Source organism: Apus apus, chromosome 26 (assembly GCF_020740795.1).
Source record: "Apus apus isolate bApuApu2 chromosome 26, bApuApu2.pri.cur, whole genome shotgun sequence".
NCBI lineage: Eukaryota > Metazoa > Chordata > Aves > Apodiformes > Apodidae > Apus > Apus apus.
In genome coordinates this window covers 5,248,820-5,264,368 of record NC_067307.1, presented here as the reverse complement: position 1 = coordinate 5,264,368, position 15,549 = coordinate 5,248,820, and the positions used below count along the sequence as shown (strand labels likewise).

Here is a 15,549-nt window from a genome sequence, read left to right as displayed (position 1 = left end):
GGTGCCCCCCAAGCGCGGGGGGATTGCAGGGGGTGCCCCCCCCGCCCCGGCCCCGCAGGCTCCCCGGGCCATCATGGGGCCACGTGGCGGCTGAGGCCACTCGCGCTCGTCACACGGGTGAGTCCCCCCCGGCCGTGAGTCACGTCCCAGACACGCTGCGCTGGGGGAGCTGCAGGCAGCTGGGGCGGGGAGGGAACCAGTGCTGCTCCAGCTCCCTGTACAGCTCCCAGTGCCTCGCCAGTTCCTCCCAATGACCCCCTCACTGCAGCCCCCCACCCCCACCCCCTGCAGCCCCAGTACAGCCCCCCACTCCCAGTACAGCCCTTTTATTATTGCTGAGGGGGGTAGTCGGGGGCGGGGGGGGGGGGGCGAGGAACCCACGGAACCCCCAGCGAGGGGCTCAGAGGAGCTGCCACAGCCCGCCCAGCACCCATGGGAGGGGTGGTCAGGCTGGGAATCCCCCCCAGCATCCCCAACCTCCTCCTAAAACGACCCCAAGGGGAGAAACTCAACAAGAGGGGAAGGGGGTTGGGCTCTTCTTTGTTCACAGTGAATTTGGGGTGATGGGGGGGGAGTCCCACACTCCCAGGTTTATTTGGGGGTTATTTTGCTAAAAAAAAAAAAACCACAACCCCAAGCCACTTGCTCCACCTCCCACCACCCCAAGGTTTCAACCCTGGTTTGAATGGGAGGGAGGGCAGAGTGAAGCCCCATGGTGGGGACACGGGGGGTGCTTGGGAGGGGGCTGGTTGGGTGATGTTGCCCACCCCCAGGATGCTCAGATCAACCTGGTGAGGCCAAATGGGGCAAGTGGTTTCTCTGTGGTAGCCAGGAGGTTAGAAGAGGGAATGTGTCCCCTGAACATGTCCTGTGAGGGATCTGTCACCTCGATTTGTCACCCCACCACCCTCCTTTTCCCTGGAGGAGAATCCAGGCTCTGAAGGCGAGTGGGGGGAGGACAGTGGGATTTTGTCCCCTCCCCAGGGATGGGGGACAGGAGCTGGTGCCGAGGGAGCCGGGCAATGGCACTTGGCTTGGAGGACAAAAGATAACCAGAATAAAGAAGAAAGAAAAGCTGCCCGCGATGGGGAAGAAGTGGGCAGGGTCGGGGCAGTGGTCCCGGGGGCTGGAGCAGCCCCCTCCAGGCCCTCACTAGATCAGTTCCACATAGTTGGCCGGGAACATGCCAAAGTGGCCGTCGGGGCCGTAGCCGCGCCACCAGCCCTCGTCGATCATCTCGACGTTGGTGATGATGTTCTCGGGATCGAAGGAGATCTCGGTGGCATCAGCTGGAAGGAGGTAGAGGGAGAGAGGGGGTTAAACCCAACCTGAACCCCTCCAGCACCACCAGGAGATACTGGGACCCCAAGCAGGGAGACATGGATCCATGGCTGCAGGGCAACTGCATGAGGTGCAACCAGGCTCAGTGCTGGGTCCTGCACTTGGGTCACACCAACCCCAGGCAACACTCCAGGCTTGGGGAAGAGCAGCTTGAAAGTGCCCCGGGGGAAAAGGACCTGGGGGTGCTGGTCACAGCAGCTGAACATGAGCCAGTGTGTGCCCAGGTGGCCAGGAAGGCCACCAGCACCCTGGCTGGTGTCAGCAGCAGTGTGGCCAGCAGGAGCAGGGCAGGATCATCCCCCTGTGCTGGGCACTGGTGAGGGGGCACCTGGAATCCTGGGGTCAGTTTTGGGTCAGAAAAGGGACATGGAGGGTCTGGACACATGGAGGGCTCCAGCGTGTCCAGAGAAGGGGCTTGAGCACAAGGAGAAAGGTTTGGAGAATTTGTGAAGAGCAGCTGAGGGAGTTGCAGGTGTCCAGCCTGGAGAGGAGGAGGCTGAGGGGAGACCTTCTGCTCTGCCACTGCCTGAGAGGAGGTTGGAGCCAGGGGGGGTCGGGCTCTGCTCCCCAGGAACAAGCGATGGGACAAGAGGAACCGGCCTCAGGTTGCCCAGGGGAGGTTCAGGTTGGATCTTGGGAACAGTTTCTCCATGGAAAGGGTTGTCAGGGCCTGGCCCAGGCTGCCCAGGGCAGGGGGGAGTCCCCATCCCTGGAGGGGTTTCCAAGCCCTGGAGATGGTGCTGAGGGACACGGGCTGGTGGGGACTGGGCAGTGCTGGGTGAACAGGTGGACTTGGTGATTGTGGAGGTCTTTTCCAACCCAAACCATTTTGTGATAGTCAACCTCTGGCCGAGGTTGCCCAGGGAAGCTGTGGCTGCCCCATCCCTGGCAGTGTTGAAGGGCAGGTTGGATGGGGCTTGGAGCAGCCTGGGCTGGTGGGAGGTGTCCCTGCCCATGCAGGGGGTGGGACTGGATGGGCTTTAAGGTCCCTCCAAGCCAAACTGGGATTGCCTGGTGTGATGGACCATGCTTTCTGGGACCAGATTTGGCCCAGTAAACCCAGTCTGGAGGGAAAGCTGGAGCTCCTTGGGTCTTACCTGCCTGGTAGTCATAGAGTGCCCGGGCACAGAGCCCCTTCCCCACCAGCTCTGGTGGTCCCTGGTACTCAACTGCATAGTTGTATTTGGCATTGTCAGCGTGTTCCTTCAAGAAGGAGATAGGTAGGAAAAGGATTAGGGAGAAATTGTTTACCATGAGGGTTTGTGAGACACTGGCCCAGGCTACCCAGGGAAGCTGTGGCTGCCCCATCCCTGGCAGTGTTGAAGGGCAGGTTGGATGGGGCTTGGAGCAGCCTGGGTGGCGGGAGGTGTCCCTGCCCATGCAGGAGTGTGGGACTGGATGGGCTTTAAGGTCCTTTCCAAACCATTTGATGGTTCTGTTTCCCAAAACCCCCCTTAATTGCCTGGGAATTGGGGTAGAAGATGAGTGGGATGGAGACCAGTGGGATTCAGATCAGCCCCACCATGGGCAGGAGGATGACCTCTGTGGAGTAAAACCACGGGCTCTGGGGGTCATCACTACCAGAACCAGGCATGTCTCTCCCACTGGTATTTTGGGTCCTGAGGTGGCTCATTTTTACTCCTTTGTTCCAAAAAGCTGTGGTGATGGCTCAGCCCATCCCAGCTCCTTCAAATCAGCTGGGTGCTTCCCAGAGAATCCAGGAACCAGACAATGAAGTGTGGTTGAAACCCTGGTTTTGGAGTGGGGAGGAGGCAGCACAGAAGACGGATGAGCAGAGAGGAGAGGAAACCAGAGTGTCCCTACGTCTCCAAGGGAAGCACGACACAACCTTGCCATCAGCCACCAGAGAATCTGAGGGTCATACCATGAATCACCAGGCTTTGGGCATGCAAAGCAGGAGGAGAAATGCTCTGGTGAGGAGGTTTTGAAGAAGGTCCCTCATCCTTGCTCCCCTCCACCCCCCCCAGGCCTCCAGAGACAGGGCAGTGTCTCCAGGTGCCGCAGGGGGACTGGGGGCTCCCCCAGCACGAGGATCCCAAGCAGTCCCTGGGCCCAGTGTCCTCCATCTTCCCCATGGACCAACCTGAGGAGGTTCTTCATAGATGGCCAAGGGCTCTGGTGGCTCCTCGTACAGATTCGCCTTTTCCCCATGGGAAGCTGGGAGGCTGGAATAGTACCTTGAGGCCCCAGAACTGTACTCCGAGGTCTGTCCTGCAGAGGAAACATGCAGGACCCATCAGAATGATTCCTGTTACCCAAACCTCTCCCTGTTCCCTCGTTCTGCTTCAGGCTGAAGGTGCCACCAGACTCCTGGGTGTCCCTGGGTGTCCTGTCCTGTCCTGTCCAGAGGGGAGGGGTCCAGCCCAGCCATGGGGTGAGGGAGGACGGGAAGGACAAGGGGGAGGCCTGGGAGCCCCAAGGGGAGGAAGGAGGTTGCTCCAGATCAGCCACGTCCAAGATACTCCTCCTGGAGAGCACCAAGCCCATGGGAAGGGCTGGACCAGAGACCCTGGCTGAGAGCAGCATCTAGTGGTGACAGCAGCCTGGGGACCGCCAAGCTCGTCCCTGTCCCCAGCTCATCCCTGTCCCCAGCTTGTCCCTGTCTCCAACTCATCCCTGTCCCCAGCTTATCTGACCCCCCAGCTTGTCCCCATTGCCAACACATCTGAGAAGGAAACAAGGGATCAGAGGAGTCACGGAGATGCTGGGAGGGCTGGAGCAGCTCTGCTCTGGAGACAGGCTGGGAGAGTTGGGGTGTTCAGCCTGGAGAAGAGAAGGCTTCAGGGAGACCTTAGAGCAGCTTCCAGTGCCTGAAGGGGCTCCAGGAAAGCTGGGGAGGGGCTTGGGACAAGGGCAGGGAGGGATGGGATGAGGGGGATGGATGAAAACTGGGAGAGGGAGATGGAGGTTGGAGATGAGGAGGGAATTGTTGGCTGTGAGGGTGGGGAGACCCTGGCCCAGGTTGCCCAGGGAAGCTGTGGCTGCCCCATCCCTGGCAGTGTTGAAGGGCACGTTGGATGATGCTTGGAGCAACCTGGGCTGGTGGGAGGTGTCCCTGCCCATGCAGGAGTTGGGACTGGACGATCTTGAAGGTCCCTTCCAACCCAACCCATTCCAGAACTCTGACCTTGGCAGCTTGAACTCTTCCCCAGGCCCCTGGAGCCCCCCCAACCTGCAGGTTTCTGCCCTAAAGATCCACTTAGGTTCTGCCAAGGAGTGGGAAACCCAATGAGAACTGGGAGCCTGGCCTCAACATGCCCCATTTTGGGGACCTAGAGGTGAGAAGTTTTGGTCAGGGGAGGTGGCAAAGACACCAACCTGCTGCAGATCCTGGCGAGGCTGGGGGTGTTGCCCAGGCAGAGGAAGGGGCAAAGGACCCCTGGGGGGCATCCTGGGCAGGAGAGACAGGGCTGGGCACGGAGTTCACCTGCTCCTGCTGCAGGAACGGGCTGCAGAGTTTGCCTGGAAAAGCAGTGGGACAGGCAGGGATGGAGATTTCCAGGCTCCAGCCCCACGGGCCTCCCAGGAGTTGGTCACTCAAGGGTGATGCTGGGTGCTTTGCTGCTCCAGAAGCCACACTGATGGGTTCTCCTCCTAAGCAGGATTTCCCAGCTCTAAGCCCCGTGGTGAGAAACAAGTTTGTGGACTGGTTGGAGCAGGAACCACAGCCAAGCCAGTAAAATTTAAAAAATCGACGTAATTTTGAGGGAGGAAGGGACACCAACAGCCAGGTCCTCCTCTCCAGGCTCCCTGTGGGAGTGGCCTGAACTCCACAGCCAGGAGCAGGAACTGGGAGCAGGGTCCAAACTGGTTTCTTCCAGAGTGGGAAACCAGTTCCCTTGGCCAGGAGGTGACTCTGCCCCAGTCTCCTTATCTTCACATCTCAAGCAACAAGCAAAGAGAGATCCCAGCCTGGCCCTGCTGAAGGAATGAGCAGCAGGAGTCAGGGAATGACCACCAAGACTCAGGGAATGAGCACCAGGACACTCGGAACAGGCACTAGGACTCGGCAACAAGCACCTAGGACTCAGGGAATAAGCACCAAGACTTGGGGAATGAGCACCAGGAGTTGCTCCCTGCCCCCAACCACAGGTTCCATCCCTCAGGATTATTCCCCCTCACCAGGAATCACCCTCCCCCCAGATGGTTCAGCAGCAGGACACAGATTTCCCCCTGGGATCTCATCCTGTCCCACCAATGCCTCTGATGGCAAAATTAAAATGCTTAATCCATATTAATTGGAGGGGGTAATTAATTGTCAAGGGGGTTGAGCTGAGGACACTCCCACAGGGACATCCCATGTTCCTGGTGACTTTCTTGGCTTGGGATTTCCCAGCTTCTTGGTTTCTGTCCCACAGATCAGGCCAGTCCCTTCCAAAGGGGATGTGCTGCCCTTAGCTCAGCAGGGGTGGAAAAAGAGGTGGGATTTATGGCAGTGCTGGTGGGTGGGGGGAATGGCCCCTTCCTTGCCACGAAGAGACACAATTTTTCGTTTAAAAAATGGAATTTCAGCTTCCAGACTCGAGTTCCCGGCATGGAAATCCTCTCTCTTGGTGGCTACAGCCTGGAGCAGCCTCAGCCACCTTGAGGGGTGTGACCAGCTGCCCATGCTCAGCAGGACCTGTGGCCTCAGGGGGGTGCACCCCCCAAAAAAAAGGTGCCCCCCGGATCAGGAGCACCCCCCGTGGGGGTGGGGACCTGGCCATGCTGCCCATACCTGGCTGGGACCCCGTCCCTGTTCCCGTTGTCCCCGACTTCTCCTTCTGTTTGAAGATGTCCCGGGGATTGACAGCTCGCTGGGCCACCAGGGCAGCAGCCTCCTGCCAAGGCCAAGAGCCCCCAGCCCTGTCACAGCCTGGGTGGGGGGCAGCACCCCCAGGGCTGCCCTGGCTGGGGGGCTGAGCCCCAGGACCCCCCCTGGGCCCTACCTGGGCTTTCTCCACCGACTCGCTCCTCTTGAAGCCCCTCGGCTGCCCGGGCTCCACGTGGGCCTTGAGAGGCACAGGGGTGATTGCCATGGCCAGGCCCCCTCCCCATCCACCCTCCAGCGCCCCCAGCCCCCTCCCCATCCACTCTCCAGCCCCCTCAGCTCCCTCCCCATCCACCCTCCAGCCCCCTCCCCATCCCCCCCCCTTCACTCCCCATCCCCCTCTGTCCCCACCCATTCCCCAGGACTGGAGGGAAGGACCCAAAGAACAAACACAGGGATGGAGGGTGAATGGGCAGGAGACCCCCTGGAGCTGGGAAGGAGGAGCTGGAGCTTTGCTGGGCTTGGTTTCCTCCAGTGCCCTTAGGCTCCTTCCCAGAAACATTAAACTCCACTTTTCCCAGGGGCTGGAGCAGATTCAAGGACATGGAAGCCGAAGGAAATCGAGGCTGGAGCAAGAGACCTGGAGAAGCCATCTGCAGCACCTCTCCTGCCAAAGCCTGTCCCCCCACCCATCATGGCAGTGTCCAGGGACCCCCGGGGTGCTCCCCCTCACCCTCCAGCCCCTGCCCCTCAGCACCCTGGCCTCCTGCCACTGGGGGCAGCCCAGGAACTCACCCAATGCTGCTGCTGCTGCTTGCTCTTGTCCTCAGCCTCCTGCTGCTGCTGGAGACTCCTGCAGTGAGAAGGGACAAACGGGGGGTGAACAAAGGGGCAGGATGAGGGGGTTAGGCTGCTCTGGGACCCCAGAAGGGAGACCCATGGGTGGTGCTGGACAAGTGGCCAAGCTGGTTTGGAAGGGGAGAAGATGGTGGTGGAGTCCCCATCCCTGGAGGGGTTTCCAAGCTGTGGGACATGGGTTGGTGGGGACTGGGCAGTGCTGGGTGAATGGGTAGACTCCATGATCTGTGAGCTGTTGGAGTAAGTCCAGAGGAGGCCATGGACATGATGGGAGGGCTGGAGCAGCTCTGCTCTGGAGCCAGGCTGGGAGAGTTGGGGTGTTCAGCCTGGAGAAGAGAAGGCTCCAGGGAGAACTTAGAGCACCTTCCAGTGCCTGGAGGGGCTCCAGGAAAGCTGAGGAGGGACTTGGGACAAGGGCAGGGAGGGATGGGATGAGGGGGGGTGGATTGAAACTGGAAGAGGGAGATTGAGGTTGGAGATGAGGAGAAAATTCTTTGCTGTGAGGGTGGTGAGACCCTGGCCCAGGTTGCCCAGGGAAGCTGTGGCTGCCCCATCCCTGGCAGTGTTGAAGGGCAGGTTGGATGGTGCTTGGAGCAACCTGGGCTGGTGGGAGGTGTCCCTGCCCAGGCAGGGGGTTGGATCTAGATGATTTTTAAGATCCCTTCTAAGCCAAACCAGTCTGAGATTTGATGACTCTCTCATCTCACAGGCCTTTTCCAACCCAAACCTTTACATCATTCTGAGATGCTCGCCCCATCCCTGGAGGACACCAGATGAAGGAGCTCACCAGCCCAGCTGGTCCAAACCTCAACCACAGCTCTGGGAAGGCAAACACAGCCCATTTCCAGAGGCAGACAGAGGTCTGGGTGGCACAGGCTGAACCCACCCTAAGGACAGTCTTTCCTTGAGTGCCACCTCATGGAGCTTCCCTGGGATGGCAGCAGTGGGGACATGACTGGAGAAACCACCCTCGGGGGACAGCAGGTTGGAGCTGGTGAGGAGGACATGGAGAATTGGGCCAAGGGATGCCAGGGAGGGGGGTGGGCTCAAGCAGGGGAACGACCCCTGCCCAGGGACTCACTTCTGGGCTTCCATCTCACAGGCTCTGGCTCTGCAGAGCTGCTCCCGTCCTGCCGCCCGGCGCCGCTCCTCCAGCCGCCGGTTCTCCTCGTCCTTCTGGGGGGATGAGCACCAGTGCTGGGAAACCCCAGCTTGGAGGAACCCCCCCAGCCCAGAGGGAACCCCCCCAGCCCAGAGGGAACCCCCCCAGCCAGAGGGAACTCCCCCCCAGCCCAGAGGAACCCCCAGTGCTGCCAGAGGCTGGTGGGGCTGGGGTGGCAGAGCTGGGGTTTGGGGCCCCTGCTGGATCCCAAGGTTTCACCCCCCTCTTATGTGGCTGCTGAGTAGAAGCAGCAAAACCCACCTCAGCTTTGGCCCAGAAATGATCTTTATTGACCCTCTTGATTTCCGACATCGCGTTCGTCTTCTGGTAGACGGAGCCCTGGGGGGGACAGGAGGTGGCACATGTCAGTGGTGGCCATCACAATCAGTTGCATTTGTCTACAGAAATGTGTCCTCGTGGGTTTCTGGAAGCTTCTTCCAGATGCCATGGGACCAGCTGGACCCCCTATGCACCCCACATTGACTCAGCCCCACACGGCCGGGGCTGGAAGGGGCAATGGAAGATACTTAACATGAAGAATTCAAAACAAACCAACCAACCACTTTGTCATGTGACAGAACAGCAAAACCAGCAGGTCCAGCACAAGCAGTGGCTTTTTAGAAGTCACCATAACATGAAGCTTTGTCCCAGACTCTGGAGAAGGGCCAGAAGGGTCAGAAGTTGGGCAGGGAGGTTCAGGTTGGATCTTGGGAACAGTTTCTCCATGGAAAGGGTTGTCAGGGCCTGGCCCAGGCTGCCCAGGGCAGGGGGGGGAGTCCCCATCCCTGGAGGGGTTTCCAAGCCATATGGATGGTGCTGAGGGACATGGGCTGGTGGGGACTGGACAGTGGAGGGTGAAAGGGTGGACTTGGTGATCGTGGAGGTCTTTTCCAACCCAAACCATTCCATGATTCCAGAAAAACCAGACAGTTTAAGCCTAGTTCTCCTCTTGGCTGAAGCAAAAATAGCATCACTGCAGAGCCCAGGCCGGAGCAGAGGTGGTCAGGACAGGTGGGACCCTGGCACCAGCCCAGCAAAGCCCCTGAGGGGCATGAGGATGAGGGTCCCAGACCCTGCCCCTGTCCAGAAACCCCCCCTGCCCTGACAGAGCCAACTCACCACAGGAGCCTGGGGGCCCAAGTCCTGGAACTTGCTGCTCTCCTTGTGGAAATTGTAGTTGGCCCCTGAGGCCTTGGCAACTTTCTCCATAATGAGCTCAGGCTCCACATCCTCCTCAGCCCGAGCGTTGATGGTGACATGGGCCCCCTGACCAGGGAGAAGCAGGACAGGGGTCAGAGAGTCCCTACCACCATGTCCCAGACCCAGGGCCCACCAGGAGGACCCAGGAAGAAGACCAGACCTTGAGGAAGTTGGCCACGGTGCTGACGTGGTTGGCGCAGGCTCCTTTCCGCACATCGTTAACACCTTCACCAGTCTGCAAAGAGAAACCACCAGCTCACCCCAGAGCTCCATCCCAGGCTGCTTTGGTGGCAGCAGGACCTCAATGAGGGACACAACCACACGATGAGGGCTCCAGGCTCCTGCTGACCCTCAAACCCGTCGTTCAACCCATCCCATATGGGTTCAGAGGTGTCCATTGCAGCCAGCTGGGTGAGCTACATGGCCAAGGAGACACCATGGGGACATGAATCCCCCCCATAGCCCATGTCCAGGGGTCTAGGCTATCCCAGTGGTGGGGTTGGAGCTTCCTCAGTATCACTCCTCAAGCATGACTGGCAGGAGAACCCAAGGGAGGATTCCATGGACACTGATGTCCCCTACTCACCCAGTTGACAAGGACGTATTTGGGCAGGCCAGAGTTGGGGTCCTTCACCCTGCAGAAGGCATACATCACCTTCCCACTGTTGAGCTCCTCCACCATCTCCTCCAGACCACCATCTGCCCCAGGAGAGGAAAGAGAAGTTGGGGACACCCCAGTGACCAACATGGGATGGAAACAGCTGCACCTGCAGCCTCCTGGGCATCATTTCTGGAGCTGTCCCACACCAAGAGGACTCCTCATGTTTGCACTGGTCCTTCTGTGACCTGCCCATGAGCCTCAGACCCTTCCCACCCATGTCCTCATCCTCAGCTGGAGCTCCTCTTCCTCACACCTTCTCTGTCACAAGCCCAACTCCACATATGGGAAGATCCACCATCCCTGGAGACATCTAAAGACAGATGTGGTGCCAGGGGACAGGGTTTAGTGGTGGATGTGGCAGAGTTAGGGTGGTGGTTGGACTTGATGATCTTGAAGGTTTTTTCCAACCAGAACGATACTGTGATCCTGGGTCTGTAAAGTGACAATGGAGAAGGGCAAGGAGGTGCTCACAGGCCACTAAGTGATCAGAGGTTGGAACCAGAGTGAGCAGCTGGGAACCCTGCCCAGGGGTTGCTCCACCAAAGCTATTGCAAGGTCTCCAGCTGGCACCTCTCACCACTGAAATACAGCTCAAGAGGTCCCAAGAACATCCCTCATGACAAGGAGGACACTGAGGGGCTGGAGTGTGTCCAGAGAAGGGCAATGGAGCTGGGAAGGGTCTGGAGCACAAGGAGAAGGGTCCGGAGAACTTGTGAGGAGCAGCTGAGGGAGCTGGGGGTGTCCAGCCTGGAGAGAAGGAGGCTGAGGGGAGACCTTCTGCTCTGCAACTGCCTGAGGGGAGGTTGGAGCCAGGGGGGGTCGGGCTCTGCTCCCCAGGAACAAGTGATGGGACAGAGGAAACAGCCTCAGGTTGCCCAGGGGAGGTTCAGGTTGGATCTTGGGAACAGTTTCTCCATGGAAAGGGTTGTCAGGGCCTGGCCCAGGCTGCCCAGGGCAGGGGGGGAGTCCCCATCCCTGGAGGGGTTTCCAAGCCCTGGAGATGGTGCTGAGGGACATGGGCTGGTGGGGACTGGGCAGTTCTGAGTGAACAGGTGGACTCCATGATCTCAAAGGTCTTTTTCAACCCAAAGGGTTCCACGAGAAGCAGTGGAGGAACCTGCTGTACTGTGTTCCTGTCCCACTGCCTGAGCTTGGCCCCACCAGAGGGAAGTGGAGAAGAACTCAAGTTGGAAGTTGGGCAGGAGGAACCTCCCGCTGGTGTTAAACCCCTGGGGCTCCTCGGGCAGGTCTCAGGTGGGATCTGAGGTTGGGGGCAGGTGGGAGTCCACCCCAGCACCCAGGAAAACACCCAGCACAGGGCTTGGTGGTGTGTGCTGAGGAGCAGCTTTTCCCACAGAGATGTGCCAGGAAAGGTAGGAAAAACCATACCAACATGTGCTCTCACTTCCAAAAAAGTTCCCTCAGACCACAATATTCCTCCTTTGCTTTGTCCAGCTGCTGGAAAGCTGAACAACCATCTCCTGGTCACCACCAAGCCCTGGACACAACCCTGGTTACCACCAACTCCCGGCAGTGCTTGAATAATATTTAAATATTAGTGGCTATTAAATATTAATGATCCAGCTTGAAAATTGGCTCCTGAGCCAGGCAGGAAAGTGGAAGGGCTGGAAGGGTGAAGCTGGGGGGATGGTGGGGCTGAAGGTTTAATGGGATGGGAGGACACCAAGGGAGGAGGGTGCAAATCCAGGGCAACCTGTCTGGGTCTCTACCTGTAGGGAAAAGTTTACATGGCAATGGGGGTAAAAACCAGTCCCAGAAAGCAGGGAAGGAAAGAAAGAGGAGATGGATGGAACCATCAGCCAGAAGACCCATGGGTTTTGTATCCTTCCTTCACCTCTCCAGGATTTGAGACACTTCAGGGCTGCATTTTGGGTCCTTCAGAAAAGCAGAAGGAAGAGAAAGGAGAAGCCCCTGTGGGTGCCTCTACTGCTGCCACCAAAGCTCTTCTCCATTTCCCTTGCTCAGAATCAGCACTAACACCCCCACCCACTCTCATCTCATCACACCCCCTGGGGGGGCAGAGCAGGCTCAGGGGGTTAAAAACCAAAATCCCCCTTGAATGAGGGAGGAAAACACCATCCCCTGGAATCATGCCTGGATGCCAGTGCCCCCTGCCCCGGAGCCAGCAAGTATTTGCAGGGGATCAGTCCCCAAAGAACCCGGGGTGGTGGGGTCCCCAAGGTGCTCACCTCCTGAGCCGGCCACACGCAGGTCGTTGCTGTTGCCCTCGTAGGTGAACAGAGCCCTAAAGCCAAGGAGGGGAAGGGAGGGGCTGTTCCACCACTCACCCCAAACCCAACCCCCCACCACCCCCAGCAGCTCCCACACACTTCCTGCCCCTCAGCCCAGGTACCTCCTGATCCCCCTCAGACAGCCCTGAGTCCCCAGACACCTCACAGCCTCCCTGACACCTCTGATCTCCCCTACACACCCTACAGCCCCCCAGATCTCCATACATCCCACCCCCCAGACCCCACCCACAGAGCCCACCTCCACTCCACTCACATCCTCATTCCATCCTTCACACTCCCCTTCAACACCCCCACAACCTCTGACAGACCCTTCCCACCCCCACAGCCCCAGATCTTCCCTCACCCCCCCCAGGCATCTACATCCCCCTACATCCCCCCCAGACACCCCATATACCCCCTACACACCTCTCAGCCCCCCTATACACCCCACAACCTCCCTCCCTGGCACCCTCCACCTCCCTCCCCCCCTCACATCCCCCCTTATGCACCCCCAGCTCCCTCCCCCCCTCTCGCCCCCTCCACCCACCCCGCTCGGCCCCTCCCTTCCCCTGCCCGCCTCCCCCGCCCCCCAGTCCCCCCGTTCCCGGCTCCCCGCCCCTCACCAGTCGGTGGGGCTCCCCGCAGCCACCACCCGCCCGTAGGCCTCTTGCAGCGCCCGCCCGTTCTTGCTGAGGTTCAGCGCCATGACAGCGCGCGCGCTCCGCTCGGCGCAGGCCCCGCCCCCTGCGCAGGGCCCGCCCCCACAGACCCCGCCCCCTGAACAGGCCCCGCCCCCCGCCGCTACGGGCTCCAGCCCGGCCCCTTCACGACACCGCGCCAGGCCCCGCCCACCAGACTAGACCCCGCCCATATATCCAAGCCCCGCCCACCGCCACTCTTGGGCCCGGCCCTCAGCGCCTCAGCCGCCGCCACGCGCCCTGGGTGGATAAGCCCCGCCCCCTGTGCGTAAGCCCCGCCCCCAGGACCGGCTCGCCCCGCCTTTTTCTGTCCAGGCCCCGCCCCGTTCGGCCGCGGGGGGGGCTGTGCTGGGGTGTGAGATGGGGGAGCCGCCCCTGTGCCCCCTCCCTGTGTGTGCGGGACGGGGGCACGGGTGGGGGGATGCCAGCTGTGGGGACGGCACAAGGCTGGGGGTGCCCTCAGTGGGGCAGGGGGGACGGGTGCCAGTGGGGAGGGGCACAAGTGGAGAATGTTCCCGTGGAGGGGGGACACAAACAGCTCCATCTCATCCCCCCCCAGATGGGACCTCCACTCCTGCCGTGCCCTGCTCTGACCCCCCCCGCGCCCCTCCCCTGTCTCTCTGCCTTAGTTTCCCTGTTTGGAGCCGAGAGCTGAGGACCTGCCATGTACTCTGCAAATTCGGGGGGGGCAGCTCGTCGTCGTCGTCCCCCCCCAGCAGTGCCCGTGGGACACGAGAGATTCCAGGGGGGCTGCGGGGGGGGCGCAGGAGGTGGCCGAGGGGGGGCAGGAGGTGGCCTCCCCTTGCCCCGGGGCGGGGCACATGCTCCTGCCCCCCAGCATGTGCCAATGGGCCATTTGCAGATCGTTGTGTCACCCCACCCTTCCCCCGGGGGTCACCGGGGACAACCACCCAGGTGGGTGGGGTTGGGTTTGATAAGCCCCCTCCACCGGGCCACCCTGTTTGTCCCCAGGGCTGATGACAGAAACAGTTTTGTGCCAGGATTTGCCTCCTTCGGGCTTCAGGTGGTGGTGTGTGGGGGGGTGCCCCATGTGTCCCCAGCTGCCAGGGGAGCATAGAGGTGGGTGTGTGGGGTGGATGAGGGTCTTTGGCTGGCTGAGGGTCCAGGGGCAGCTGGGGGTCCATGGGTGCTGACGAGCAACATAAGGTCCCGGGGATGTCCAAAGGTCCTGGGGTGGCTGATGGTCCCTCCAGCCGCAGCACCTCGCTGGCCAGACTCATGGCGGTCATGACTCCCACTGTCACACAGGTGGCAGCGCCCCCCACCTCCTCCGCACTGTCTTCACGCCAGGGACTCACTTGATGTCATCTCCTCCATCTCATGGACCTCCCATCCTACCATCTCATGCATCCCCAGTCCCATCATCATCTCTTGCGTCTCCCGGACCTCCCATCCCACTCCCCCCACCCCTTCGCTCCCCAACCACCCAGCAAGGAGCCACCTGGGATGGGGCAGATGTGACCTCCCTGCTCAGCACGTGGGTGGAGATATCAATTAAAAGCAGGGTCATAAAACATCTGGAGGGGTGGGAACTGGGTGGGACTGGCCAGTACCAACACCCCCGCCCCCCACTCCCCTGCTGCCTCCCCCCCTCCCCGGTTCCTTGAGGAACTTGGGCAGGGGGGGGTGGGGGTCACCACTTGCCAGGGGACAAAAGCCCTTTCATGATGCAGCACAGACTAAGCAACTAAAGAACCTTTGTGGAGCAGAGCGAGGAGCTGGTGGCCTCCAGGGATGGGGCAGAGGGGTTGGTGGCCTCAGGGACCTGGGATCTGGGGACTGTCCCTTGTGTCTCGAGAAAGAGGGAGGTGGCAAGTCTGGCTGGAGATAGGGGGTTATGGTCAGGCTGTGGGTGATGGGATGGGCTGAAGTCATGGGAGATGCAGGATGAAGCCCCCTTTGGTGCAGTCCTGGCAGCTTCTTGGGAGACCCTATCCCACCCATCTCCCCCGTGTTTCTCCATCCTGGGGGACAAGGCCACCCTGTGAGAAAAAGGGGTTCTGTCCTTCAGGTTGGTGTGGAGCTGCATGGGCACCATAGTGGGACCCTGGTACCATGGTGGGACCTGGGCACCGTGGTGGGACCCTGACCCTGTGCTCCCAGTGTGTGGCGGGATGGGGAGTCCCCTCTGAGCAGCCCACAGGTGAGGGGTCACCCTTGTGGGATGGTGACTCCTGGGCAGAAGGGGGACACCAGTTATGGTGGGACACACAAGCAGGATGGGGCCACCCTGTGTGGGATGGAGGTTCTCCTGTTACCTGGGGAGACCCAAATGGGATGGGGGACCCCATTAGGACAGGAGCACCTTGGGGTGTGGGGGGTGCAGCCTGGTTGGGCCAGGAGCACCCAGCTAGGATGGAGACACCTGAAGAGGAAAGGTCAGGATAGGGACCACTAAAGCAGGGTGGGGGGACCCAGATGGGATGGGGTGTCCTGAATGGGAGGACCCTGGATGGGATTGGGGAACCTCTGATGGGGCACCCTGGATGGGGTAGAGGAACCTTGGATGAGATGAGGGGCACCTTGTGCAGGATGGGGGACCTGCATGGTATAGGGGTACCCTGGATGGGATGGGGTCACCTGGA

At 60.4% G+C, this 15,549-nt stretch overlaps 1 protein-coding gene across 2 annotated transcripts; it reads right to left on the bottom strand.

The window, feature by feature from the left end:
- Window positions 1-524: 524 nt before the first annotated feature.
- DBNL (drebrin like) lies at window positions 525-12,982 on the bottom strand. 2 transcript variants are annotated; one of them, XM_051640672.1, is made up of 14 exons: window positions 12,869-12,982; window positions 12,204-12,259; window positions 9,919-10,031; window positions 9,493-9,567; window positions 9,252-9,398; window positions 8,394-8,471; window positions 8,052-8,146; window positions 6,908-6,965; window positions 6,291-6,353; window positions 6,080-6,182; window positions 4,681-4,824; window positions 3,446-3,573; window positions 2,439-2,544; window positions 525-1,289 (listed from the first exon to the last, which is right to left on the bottom strand). In XM_051640672.1, the coding sequence occupies exons 1-14, from the start codon at window positions 12,949-12,951 to the stop codon at window positions 1,153-1,155; spliced, it is 1,386 nt and encodes a 461-aa protein (XP_051496632.1). In that variant the 5' UTR covers window positions 12,952-12,982; the 3' UTR covers window positions 525-1,152. The 2 variants fall into 2 exon arrangements, with proteins under 2 accessions (XP_051496632.1, XP_051496633.1); XM_051640673.1 differs by having other exon boundaries at window positions 8,052-8,143.
- Between the last annotated feature and the right edge of the window lie 2,567 nt (window positions 12,983-15,549).

Bases quoted from the DNA above. Each gene is read 5' to 3' on its own strand.
- DBNL (XM_051640672.1), bottom strand. From the start codon at position 12,951: ATGGCGCTGAACCTCAGCAAGAACGGGCGGGCGCTGCAAGAGGCCTAC. The intron at 9,568-9,918 runs GTGAGTAGGGGA...TTCTCTTTGCAG, and splicing joins AATACGTCCTTGTCAACTGG to ACTGGTGAAGGTGTTAACGA. The intron at 6,183-6,290 runs GTAGGGCCCAGG...TGGCCTTGGCAG, and splicing joins AGTCGGTGGAGAAAGCCCAG to GAGGCTGCTGCCCTGGTGGC.